The following is a 12,896-nucleotide window of genomic DNA, read 5'->3' as shown; positions in this document are numbered from 1 at the left end:
GCATTTTTGGCCGTTCTGGGGTTGCTGGTTTGCTGTGGAGCCAGGGGTGTGGGTGGGAATTAGGGGCTGAGTGGGGCTCACTCCTCCTTTCAGCTCCTCGTCCTTGTGTCCACCCGCAGGAGGATTTTGTCCATCACTGAACAGTTGTTCAAAGCCCTTTGGAGGCTGCACATTCCCCCAGACAAATCCCCTTGGCTCTCACGGGTGCATTTCCTATTTCAAAATGAATCCTGCGGATTTTTTTTTGTTTAAGGGAAAGACATCTTTAAAAGAGACAGTCATGCTCTACTGTTAGGAGTAATAATATTATGATTATTAAAACTGAAAGATGCTGTAAAAACCAATTTACTTCTTACTTTGCTTTTTCTGCTTGGCTAAATTAAATTGGCGGAGGCAGCTTCCTCACAAAAATATTTTCTGATTGTCACAAACTCTATAAATGCATTCCCAGGAGAACAGAGGAATACTTAAATCAAGCAAAGTAACTTTCCATTGGCTCCCTGCTTTGCGTGGGAGCCTCAATAAACCACATCTGAACCAAAGGAAAAAGAGTTTTGGATAAACACTTTGCTTTACCAAATTCTGTGTAAATCACACCTGCAGAGTCCTAAAAATGGCACAAAATAACAAACAGAAAGGCTCGGATAAAAGGTGCTGTGTCTTTGCACAACCACAAGCATCAGCTGCTGGAATTCCTCTCCCTGGCAAATCCTTGCTGCATTTCCTGGAGATGCTTCCCAGGAGGGATTTGTCCTGCTGGAGGGGTTTTATTTTCCAAACTCGTGGATCATGTTGGGCACAGGGCACAGCTGCAACCCAGGCTGCTTCTCATCCCCTTTTTACTCCTTTCCCTGCAGGAATCTCTTGTTCTTCCTCACCTTTTTCCCTCCTTTTCCGGCAGGAATATCTCATTTTTCCTCATCCTTTTCCCTCCTTTCCCTGCAGGAATCTCTAGTTCTTCCTCACCCTTTCCCTGCAGGAATATCTCCTCCTTCCTCACCCTTTTCCCTCCTGTCCCTGCAGGAATCTCTCATTTTCCTCACCCTTTTCCCTCCTTTCCCTGCAGGAACTTCTCATTTTTCCTCACCCTTTTCCCTCCTTTCCCTGCAGGAATCTCTCATATTTCCTCACCCTTTCCCTGCAGGAACCTCTCATTTTCCTCACCCTTTTCCCTCCTTTCCCTGCAGGAATCTCTCATTTTTCCTCACCCTTTTCCCTCCTTTCCCTGCAGGAATCTCTCATTTTTCCTCACCCTTTCCCTGCAGGAATCTCTCCTTTTCCTCACCCTTTTCCCTCCTGTCCCTGCAGGAATCTCTCATTTTTCCTCACCCTTTCCCTGCAGGAATCTCTAGTTCTTCCTCACCCTTTTCCCTCCTGTCCCTGCAGGAATCTCTCGTTCTTCCTCACCCTTTTCCCTCCTTTCCCTGCAGGAACCTCTCATTTTTCCTCACCCTTTCCCTGCAGGAATCTCTCATTTTTCCTCACCCTTTTCCCTCCTGTTCCTGCAGGAACCTCTCCTTTTCCTCACCCTTTTCCCTCCTGTTCCTGCAGGAACCTCTCCTTTTCCTCACCCTTTTCCCTCCTGTTCCTGCAGGAACCTCTCCTTCTTCGCCACCCAGAGCAGCCCCTCCGCCGTCATCCTGGACCTGTGGGAGGCACGGCACCAGCACGACGGGGACCTGGACTCGCTGGCCTGTGCGCTGGAGGAGATTGGCAGGACACACTCCCAGCTCTCCGAGGGGGCAGAGCCCGAGCTGCAGGAGCCCGAGTTCCCCTGCAGCAGGAAGGGCCTTTAGCCCCCTGCCCCGCCGGGACAGCGGGGACAGGAGGGTTCGTGGGGATGGAACCCACCCCACAGCAGCGCAGCGGGAGGAGCAGAACCAGCCCTGCTAAAAACCCTCTGTGGTGAGGAAAACGAGCTTCTCCCTGCCCTCCTCCTCTTAAAATCCGTCCTTTGGCGCCCCAAACAAACCTGCACTTGTGTCAGTGCCGGGGCAGGAGGGAGAGAGACACAGAGCCATAAGAGGTAAATGTTATTCTGTATTTAGGAACAGTCATGTTCGTGTACTGCCTAGTGAAAATCAACAAATAATGTTGGATATTTCGAGCCACTGGAGGTTGGTCCTGGTTAAAAGGTTTCTCGCTTCGAGAGTGGTTTAAAATCCCATCACGTTGTCACTTTATGTCTGCTACAGGAAAACTGAAAATTTGGCCTTATCCTGTTCAGATGTTTGAGGAATTAGAAGATCTCATCATTATTTCATATCATGTGTATTCCAAATAATTCGTTTTAAAAATTCAGCCCCTTAATGAATGTATGTTTGCTGCAGAGCTTTGCTGCCTGCTCTGTTACCAAAATTCCAGAACAAACCCCTTCTCTCTGAGACTGGGGGGTGTGCACACGCCAGAGGAATTTTCTAATTTTCTACGTCTGCAAACTTTCTTAGTCAAAAAACTGTCTTTGGGGGTGGATTTAAATAACCAAATAACACAGGGGAAATTTCCAGCCCTATTTTAGCACATTGAGACATTTATTTTTATTACTTCATGCTCTGTGGCTGAGTGAAGGTGAAGGCAACCAGCACAGCTTCATTTTGGTTTGGTCTGGTTTCAGACTGAGACCACAAACCCCACACGGCACTGCCAGCACTGGCCTTGATTTCGTTGCACAATTTGGGAATTTCACAGGGTGCAGAGCTGGCTGTGTTACCTTGGTTTTGTTACAAATTGCATTTATCCCCAAAATCAGAATCTAACTGGAGAATTCGCCTCGTTTTTTACCCATTCCATACAAATACGATTTATGATTTCAACCCAACCAAAAAGAGCTGTCACTGTGAGCGAGGGCCTGGTGGAGCTGGTACTCAGCCAAATGTCACCGTTATTTTTGACCATTCTTTTTACATCCTTCACCATAGCCGAGTGCTCCTCAGCCCGTGGGGCTGCCAGGGCACAGTCAGGAGACGCAGGAACAGAAATGAGGCTTTGGGAGCTTTGTGGAAATGCAGGAAACCCAAACCAAGGACTTGGGGGCTGGTTTTGCCTCGTGTTTGGCTGAGAGCAGCACGAGAGCCCCCAGGGCAGGTCCAGCCTGGAACTCCTTCACTCAGGACTGAGAAAATCTGAACGATGAGATCAACAACAGCAACACCAGCTCTGGCCTTGCTCCTGCTGCTCTGAAATCACCAGCGTCGCTGCCTGCCCGGCTCAGGAACAGGCTGAGACTTGGAAATCCTGGGAATGCTGAGAGCCGTGCAAGCCTGGCGTGAGCTCAGCACCGCCCGCAGCCCGGCAGAGGCTCCTGGCGCAGCTTGAGGGGCAGACAGAGATGCCGGCTGCAAGCTGTCTCTGCTCTCAGCAGCACACGCTCCCCCAGCCCTGCCTCCAGTGCCTGCCAGTCCTCCTCCTCACAAACCTGTTCTTCGCCGGACAAAATGTCAGGCATCAGGAAAACAAAGCAGGAGAGGCGCCCAGGGAACCAGCCCGCTCCGCCGGCAGCAGGAGCTGCTTCCAGTGCCCGAGCAGCTCTGCCCCGGGCAGGCTGGCTGTGTCCCGGAGCTGCAGGGCACTCCTGGAGCTGCAGGGCATTCCCAGAGCTGCAGGGCACTCCTGGAGCTGCAGGGCATTCCCAGACCTGCAGGGCATTCCTGGAGCTGCAGGGCATTCCCAGAGCTGCAGGGCATTCCTGGAGCTGCAGGGCATTCCCAGAGCTGCAGGGCATTCCCGGAGCTGCAGGGCATTCCCAGACCTGCAGGGCATTCCTGGAGCTGCAGGGCATTCCCAGAGCTGCAGGGCATTCCCAGAGCTGCAGGGCATTCCCGGGAAGGGCATTCCCGGGAAGGGCATTGCTGGAGCTGCAGGGCACTCCCGGAGCTGCAGGGCATTCCTGGAGCTGCAGGGCATTCCCAGAGCTGCAGGGCATTCCCGGGAAGGGCATTCCTGGAGCTGCAGGGCACTCCCGGAGCTGCAGGGCATTCCCAGAGCTGCAGGGCATTCCCGGGAAGGGCATTCCCGGGAAGGGCATTCCTGGAGCTGCAGGGCACTCCTGGAGCTGCAGGGCATTCCCGGGAAGGGCATTCCCAGAGCTGCAGGGCATTCCCGGAGCTGCAGGGCATTCCTGGAGCTGCAGGGCATTCCCAGAGCTGCAGGGCATTCCTGGAGCTGCAGGGCACTCCCGGAGCTGCAGGGCATTCCCAGAGCTGCAGGGCATTCCCGGGAAGGGCATTCCCAGAGCTGCAGGGCATTCCCGGAGCTGCAGGGCATTCCCAGAGCTGCAGGGCATTCCCGGGAAGGGCATTCCCAGAGCTGCAGGGCATTCCCGGGAAGGGCATTCCTGGAGCTGCAGGGCATTCCCGGAGCTGCAGGGCATTCCCAGAGCTGCAGGGCACTCCTGGAGCTGCAGGGCATTCCCGGAGCTGCAGGGCACTCCCGGGAAGGGCATTCCTGGAGCTGCAGGGCATTCCCGGAGCTGCAGGGCATTCCCGGGAAGGGCATTCCTGGAGCTGCAGGGCATTCCCGGAGCTGCAGGGCATTCCCGGGAAGGGCATTCCTGGAGCTGCAGGGCATTCCTGGAGCTGCAGGGCATTCCTGGAGCTGCAGGGCACTCCCGGAGCTGCAGGGCACTCCTGGAGCTGCAGGGCATTCCTGGAGCTGCAGGGCATTCCCGGGAAGGGCATTCCCGGAGCTGCAGGGCATTCCCGGGAAGGGCATTCCCGGAGCTGCAGGGCATTCCCGGGAAGGGCATTCCCGGAGCTGCAGGGCACTCCCGGGAAGGGCATTCCCAGAGCTGCAGGGCATTCCCGGGAAGGGCATTCCCGGAGCTGCAGGGCACTCCCGGAGCTGCAGGGCATTCCCAGAGCTCCAGGGCATTCCCGGGAAGGGCATTCCCAGAGCTGCAGGGCACTCCCGGGAAGGGCATTCCCAGGATCCGCATCCTCCTCTCTCCCGTCCCAGCCGCAGAGGAGCCCCGGGCCGCTGGGCTCAGCCCCTGCCGGGGCACAGCCGGGTCCCGTCCGGCCCTGCAGAGCCCCGGGGCAGCGCACCGCGCTCACAGGGAGCCCAGCCTGCCCCGGGCTCACAGACCCACCCGCAGCCCCGGGAGGTCACGGCCTGGAAGGGGATAAATGCCCAAAGTGGCAATTCCAGAGCGAAGCTGCTCCCCTCAGCTCCAACTCACTTGGATGTTGCCCTTTATCTTTCCTCCCTGTTTTTTCTTCCCTCTGCCTAAAGCAGTTTTTTTTGTGGGTGACTTCTCTCTTTGGAAACCTGAATCAACAACTCTCGAGTTTTCCTTCCTATTCCTGACTACTTTGATGCTCTTGTGTTCTTCAAACGAACCAGAAATGCCCCAAATATTTATTTTCTCTCTCCCTTTCTCCTAAAAAGACCTTTTGGGAATCTGTGCGCATATTCATATGGTTTGACCCAAAACACAGATGTGGAGGAGCACCTGGAAAAGGATTAGAGGCCAGAAATTAAAAATTCATTCCTTTCTTCTGTTGTATAAATTATGATAATTGAAAAACAATTTTCCCGAGCTAGAAAGAGAAAAGAAAGAGAAATGTGAATGTCCCCCCTGTAGATTCCACATGGCTGCCCTGGCTCCATTCAGGGGAAAGAGCCATTCTGATTTTACATCACCAAAGAATCTGCTTTAATAGATTTTCATCTTCCTGAGCACTTTGCCCAGGTATTTCTGTGCCATGACTCATTGCAGACTAATGGCTGCATTTTAAAAATGACTCCCAGCTCCGCCAGCACCATAAAGCTCATTTCCATTTTGTACCGCCCTGCACTCCCACAGAAATTTTATTGGGATTTTTGTAATAGATGAAGAGATACCAACACAATTCTCTTACAATCCAGCAAACTGCTTTTGTCGTTGTTTTTATCTCTGGCCACAGCTGCTCTCCCCCTCTCTGGCCTGGGCTCTGCTGCTTTCAGAGAATCTTATTCAGCATAAATCACCAGAAAGGGATCCTGCAGGGCCCAGGATATTCACATCACACTGCAACTCCATTCTTCTTTTCCACCTGCAAGGCAGTGCTGTGTGAGTTTTAAAGCATTCAATAACTGATCAATTCCAATTTTCCACAAAAGGGAGACACAGCTCAGGTCCACAGGGAGTTTAACAAGGGAGGGACCGGTCTGGGCTTCTGGTCACCACCTGAATCTTGATTTTTCATGCTGTTTCTGCCTGTAAAACACAGATTGCAGCAAAGAGCTGCATTTGTTCTTGGCTGGTAATTAACTGAGAGGAAAGCAGGAAATGAGATTTGAAGTCCTTGACAACCGTGGAGGATCTCCAGGGCTGCGTCTCTGGCCTTTCCTTGGCTGGTGCCCGCAGGGTTTTCTCTCACCTGTGGCACAGGAGAGGGTGAACATCCCTCACCCAGAGCCTGCCCGTGGTTTCCCAGGGGTGGCTCATTCCTGGGATGAGCTTTGCTGAAATTCCTCCCTGGAATTTCCCTGTTCCCACTCCAGCAGGGACTGGAGAGTGCACAGACCTCCCTGCCCAGCCCCAGGATTTGGGTGGAATTGTTGAAATTCCTCCCTGGACACTGTTCTTGCTCCAGCAGGGACTGGGGTGTGCCCAGCCCCAGGATTTGGGTGGAATTGATGAAGTTTGGGGTGCCCTGCACCCAGCCTGGCCAGGCAGGAGGGGAAGGTTTGGGGGTTCCTCCCTTGGCTCTGGCAGAGTGAAACATCCATCCCCACGCTGGAATTGGGAATACTGGGTGGGATAACTCCTCGAGGAATTCCTTCAGGGGTCCCTTGTCCGGGCACTGGAGGGGGAGGGAGGAAACCCCAAAGCCCAGCCCCACATTTTTAGGTGAAGCTGTGATTTTTCCATCCTTTCCCCTCTCAGCCCCAAGCCCGGCCGCCCAGGGCTCCGGAGTGCCTGTCCCAGCTGGGCAGGGCACACACAAACCTGGCTCACAGGCTCAGCTTTGGGAACAGCAAACTCCATCCCCTGACCTCCCCTCCCACTGTGGCTCCATCCCAGCTGATAAAAGCTACAAAAACGTGAAGTGTTCTCCTTCTGTCCATTTGGAGAAGATAAAACGTGGTGCTGGTCAGTCTGGTGAGACTCTGAGCTGTATCAGATAAGAGATAACAAAATTCCCATTGCATTTTCAACTCCCACAACTTTGGACCAGCTCTTAGGTGAAAATGGGAGGAGGAACTTCAATGCAGTCCAACACAAAATAGAAATAATTCCTAAAAAGAGAAAAAAAACCCAAACCCACAAGTATTCCTCTAGAGAGAGCTGTTTTCTCTTCTGCTCCTTTATTTGTGCAATGAATAGGTTGTGAAAAGGTCTCTGCCCGAGCATCCCCCCCTGCCCGGGCTCGGCGTGTTTGGGGTGAGGGAGGGCAGAGCTCCGAACCCTTCTTAGGATGAAGCTGAAGCAGGGGGGAAGGGAGACAGAACATGGGATCAAAAGCATGGCCTTGGCTTCATACCACACTTTCTGTGCCTTGTTCTATCAATGTAAATTCTGAATGTTGTACAGTGAAAATACTTGGGAAAGACTCCTTGGAAAAGGCTGCACTGGCTTCTTTTTTCAGCACATGTACATATATAAATAGCTATACATATATATATATTTGGTAATGCCAACCAGCTGTGTTCTGTTGTCCTGGAGAAGTCAAAGTGGACACTGGGTGTTTTCTGTCGAGTTGCAGAGCTGTGCGGCCCCGTTGGCGAGAGGTGTACAGGTGGGAATGGTGGATATCAGCTATTTATGAATAAAGAGTCTTTTACTGACCCCTGAGCCTGCTGTCCTTTCACTGCCACGGTCGGGCCAGGCACGGGCAAGGGCGACTCACGCGGAGTTTTGGGGGTGGCATTTTGGTTTTAGTCATCCAGTTAATTATTTATTAATTGTTGCGGTGTGCCTTCATGGTTTACCCCCGAACCTGAGCTCTGGCTGGCCTGGACCTGTCCCCACGCACCCAGCTGTGACATCCAGCTGGCCAAAGGTGGCTCTGGGGTGGAACAGCACCGTGGCCACCATTGGGTTCAGCAGCAGGGGCCAGACAAGCCAGGGCACGGCCCGTTCTCAGTATTGGTAACTCCAATAATTAATCAAATCTGTGTCCAGCTCCGGCCCCTCCATTTGGGAAGGACGTTGGGATGCTCGAGCACATCCAGAGGAGGCAACGAGTCTGGAGAGGGGCTGGGAACACCAACCCTGTGGATGTCTCTCTCTCGGGGCTCCTAGGTCGGGGTGACCCTGAGAGATCCTAAAGAGTCTGCTTCCCTCGCCCAGACGCAGCTGAAGGAGTCTGGAATGTTTCTGATTGTGCTTTCAAGGTTGTTTATTTCTTCTCTTATCTATAATATTTTCTCTCTGACCCGCTGTGGTCTGCCTCGTACAGAAGCCGTGGCAGTCTGGCCTCGAGTCCTGGGCATTTCCCACATTATCTACTCAAACTACGTGTGCCATGTTTACAGTTCCGTGCCAATACCTAAGATCTCTGTTAGACTGTGAATCTCTACTTTAAACCAACAGAAAAGTGTCACCAGCACACCAAGACTTGGAGGACAAGAAGAAGGAGAAAAAGGCCAGGACACACCCAGATTCCTCCATCTTGTACCCCTGAATTGCATTCTAAAAAACCCCAAAATTTTACTTTTCCACCCGGTGTTAGTTCAAACATCCCACTACTCAAACCCTTGTGGTTTGTAATTCCTCACACAGAGTTGGCAGCTTTTCCCACGGGCTAAAATGGAGCCCACAGGTGTTTGTGACTTGGTGCCAAGGTCTGCGAGCCCTGCCAGGGTTGGAGCCAGCCGGGGCAGCCAGGGGGATGTGCTGGACCCGACAAAGCCCTGTGAGAACGTTTGGAGGAGCTGGGGTTGTTCAGCCTGGAGAAGAGGAGGCTCAGGGGTGACCTCAGTGCTCTCCACAGCTCCTGAAGTGAGGTTCAGACAGGTGGGGTCGGTCTCTCCCACCGGGCAGCACTGACAGAACCAGAGGACACAGCCTCAGCTACGCCAGGGAAGGTTTAGGTTGGATTTTAGGAAAGAATTTTTCAGTGAAAGAATAATAAAGTTCTGGAATTGTCTTCCCAGGGAGGTGGTGGAATCACCATCTCTGCATGTGTTTAATAAAAGACTGGACTTGGCACTTGGCACTATGGTCTGGTTGTGGTGTCAGGGCATGGGTTGGACTTGGTGATCTCAGAGGTCTCTTCCAACCTCGTTATTCTGGGATTTTGTGATTCTGTGATTCTGTGAATCCTTTCATTCACTATCCACCCTCCCCAAAGCAGTGGTGAAAGGCTCCCCAGCCCCTCCTGCACCCCGCAGGGACGGCGGGAGGGACAAAGCCCCAGCACCAGAATCCCTCAGCGGGTGACAAGGAGCTCCTGAAGGACCCAGGTTGGGTCCTGGAAGCACAAAACCCCAGGGGACATTTCCAACAGCAGGGCAGCCCCAAACCCCACCTATTCTTCAGCATTTTGGGGATTTGATTGTTTATTATTTTATTTGTTATTATTTTATTATATTATTATATATATTACATTTTATTTATTATTTATTATACATTTTTAGTTTTATTTTTTATTTTTATAAAAAGGACTCAATTTTCAAACAATTCTGAAATGCTGCATTTAATGAAGTATCAATTAAAATTTGTCCACTTCAAGCCTAAATACATCACCAATAATTGAACTGACACCTCTTAAATGAGACTGAGCATCAAGCTAGAAAGTTTTGCTTTTTTGCCCTTTTTTCCCTCTTCTGCTCCTGAGATATTGGTTGGATTTTATTTATTTATTATTGTGTTTATTATTTATTATATATTTATATTATTTATGATTTTATTCATTTATTATTAAATGTATTATATTTTTATGATACTGCATTGGTTTTATTACTTATTATTTTATCTATTATTATTGTATTTATTATTTTATTCAATTATATTATATTTTGCTATTTAATATTTTATTTATTTATACATTTATTTTTATTTATTATTTTATTCCAATATTTACCACCACTTCAAGGCTCTTTTCCCTTATTTTGTTTTGCTGGGGTATTTTTTCCTCTTTTTTCCCCTTTTATTCACTAAATACCAACAGATTGAAACTTTAACTCGTGGTCAGGTCCCAGAAAGCTTTAGAAAAACACCCAAATAAATCACAGGCTGTTAAAAATGCACCCAGAGTTCAAGGCCAGCTTTGAAGCAGCTGCTCAGGGAGGGGGGTTCCACAATCCCGGGTTTAGTCTGGAGGGACCCGCTGGGTGAGCTCGGAGCCCCCAGCGGGATTTTCCTGCAGAATTCGGGAGAAGGTTTGGGAGCAGCCCCAAAGCAGGGACGGAGCCGAGAGATTCCCACGGCGGGGAAAGGAGCCCCGGCTTTGAGGGAGTGGGAAAAAACCAAATATTGGCAGTGGAGGACAGGGCTGGCAGTGCCGGGCTTGGGGACATCCCGGGACATCCCGGGACATCCCAGGGACATCCCGGGACATCAAAGGGACATTGCAGGCACACAGACATCCCCAGTCAGGACTGGCTGTTCCCGGGCTTGGGGACATCCCAGGGACATTCCAGGGCATTCCAGGACATTCCAGGGACATCCCAGAACATCCCAGAGACATCCCAGGGACATTCCGGGACATTCCAGGGACATCCCAGGGACATCCCAGGGACATCCCAGGGACATTCCAGGACATCCCAGGGACATTCCAGGGACATTCCGGGACATTCCAGGACATCCCAGGGACATCCCAGGGACATTCCAGGACATCCCAGGGACATTCCAGGACGTCCCAGGACGTCCCAGGGACATCCCAGGGACATTCCGGGACATCCCAGGGACACAGACATCCCCAGCGGGGGCTGACAGTGCCGGGCTTGGGGACATCCCAGGACATCCCAGGGGCACCCCAGGGACATCCCAGGGACATTGCAGGCACACAGACATCCCCGGCCAGGGCCAGGCTGTGACCACACTTGGGACATCCCAGGATATCCCAGGACATTCCAGGGATACCCCAGGGAGATCCCAGGGACATCCCAGGGATATTCCAGGCACACAGACATCCCCAGCCAGGGCCAGGCTGTGACCACACTCGGGACATCCCAGGATATCCCAGGACATCCCAAGGACACCCCAGGGACACCCCAAGGACACAGACATCCCAGGCAGGGCCAGGCCGTGCCCACCGCCCAGCCCGACCCCCGGCCCTGGGGGGTGCCAGCCCTGCCCCTCAGTGGGGGGAGCAGCCCATTCCACCATCCCATTCCATCATCCCATTCCACCATCCCATTCCACCATCCCATTCCATCATCCCATTCCACCATCCCATTCCACCATCCCATTCCATCATCCCATTCCACCATCCCATTCCAGCATCCCATTCCACCATCCCATTCCATCATCCCATTCCATCATCCCATTCCACCATCCCATTCCACCATCCCATTCCACCATCCCATTCCACCATCCCATTCCACCATCCCATTCCAGCATCCCATTCCATCATCCCATTCCACCATCCCATTCCATCATCCCATTCCACCATCCCACCCCATCATCCCATTCCAGCATCCCATTCCATCATCCCACCCCATCATCCCACTCCATCATCCCATTCCATCATCCCATTCCATCATCCCCCTCCACCATCCCATTCCACTGTCCCACTCCATCATCCCCCTCCATCATCCCACCCCATCGTCCCCCTCCATCCTCCCCCTCCCTCATCCCACCGGGTGATTTTATCAGCAGCTGCCAGCGCCGGGATTTACCGCCCCATTCTCCAGCTGCCCTCTCCCCGCCGCTCCTTCCTTTATTTGTTAATGGCCTTTTCCCTTGTTATATAATCCTGTCAGCAGTGTGAAAATGTCTCTCAGGACCGCTCAGGGCTGTAAATCTCCCGCGCCTGGCGCTGACAGCGCTGAGTGCTGGTGGCAGGAGCCCTGGCCTGTCCTCCAGTAATTGTCAGCACATGATAGGAAAGTGTAAATTTAATAAGGTCATAAAGCAGAATGGCACCAGCCCGGCTGATGGGGTTTTTTCCATTAGCATTCAGAAGATCTGGATTCGGTGGGACAATAAATTACGGCAGCCGAGCAGAAATGACCCATTTGATTATTCAAGACTTTCCAGGAACGCGGGAGAGCGGCAGGGCCGGGACAAAATTCCCACAGCAAAAAGAATTCCTCTGTGCCCTCAGAGCTCTGCTCACCGGGCTGAGCTCAGCTCCAGGACCACGCTCGGGATGGGGAGGAGAGGCTTTGCAGCTAATTTAGCTCTGAGTGGAGTAAAATCAAATATTCCCATCAAACAGAGCAAAGAGCCCCGTGCTGATTGCAAGCTCCAATGCAGAGCCCTAAATCAACACCGGTGAAGTAAAACCTGGGAAAAAAAAAAAAAAAAAGAAATTAAAAGAAGAAAACTAGAAATATTGCCCTCCCCACCGGAGCATTTTCCCCTGGGAGCAGCACAGCTGCCCTTTGATCCCCCGTCCTCAAGATACAGATCCTGAAGCCTCACCTGGGACACAAACTGACCTTAAAGCCCTTCCCAAAGCCCAGACCCAAGAATTCCCCTCCAGAATCAGCACTGAGAAACACCTGAAGCACTGCTGTGAGGTCTGCGAGCTGCTGGCACGTCTTGGGCTAAAAAATCCGATTTTTAAAGGTCCTAATTAGCAGCTGAGCTCCTCTGAGAAATGGCAGCCCGTTTGTGGGTGACAAACACCTCGCAGAGCAGGACGCGGGGGTTCCCCAGCCCCACTCGCTGGATGTGCAGCTGAATTCCCCCCTCATTACCTGGAGCGTTCGGGCTCCTGCTCAGGAGAACTTGCCCACGGCTACTAATTATTTACTGCTCATTATCACGGGCTCCTGTCGGCTTCAGGGAGCCGGGAGCG

At 52.1% G+C, this 12,896-nt stretch overlaps 1 protein-coding gene across 2 annotated transcripts in view; it reads left to right on the top strand.

Moving 5' to 3' along the window:
- The window catches only part of UNC5D (unc-5 netrin receptor D), a 110,483-nt gene extending 108,369 nt beyond the window's left edge, over positions 1-2,114 (top strand). For both annotated transcript variants that reach the window (XM_085559150.1, XM_085559151.1), the window contains exon 16: positions 1,595-2,114. In XM_085559150.1, coding sequence (XP_085415276.1) covers positions 1,595-1,796 — 202 coding nt within the window. In that variant the 3' untranslated portion in view covers positions 1,797-2,114. The remainder of the gene's footprint in view (positions 1-1,594) is intronic.
- Positions 2,115-12,896: the final 10,782 nt, after the last annotated feature.

Source organism: Lonchura striata, chromosome 22, assembly GCF_050655825.1.
Source record: "Lonchura striata isolate lonStrDom1 chromosome 22, ASM5065582v1, whole genome shotgun sequence".
NCBI lineage: Eukaryota > Metazoa > Chordata > Aves > Passeriformes > Estrildidae > Lonchura > Lonchura striata.
This window is presented reverse-complemented; position numbering and strand designations above follow the sequence as displayed.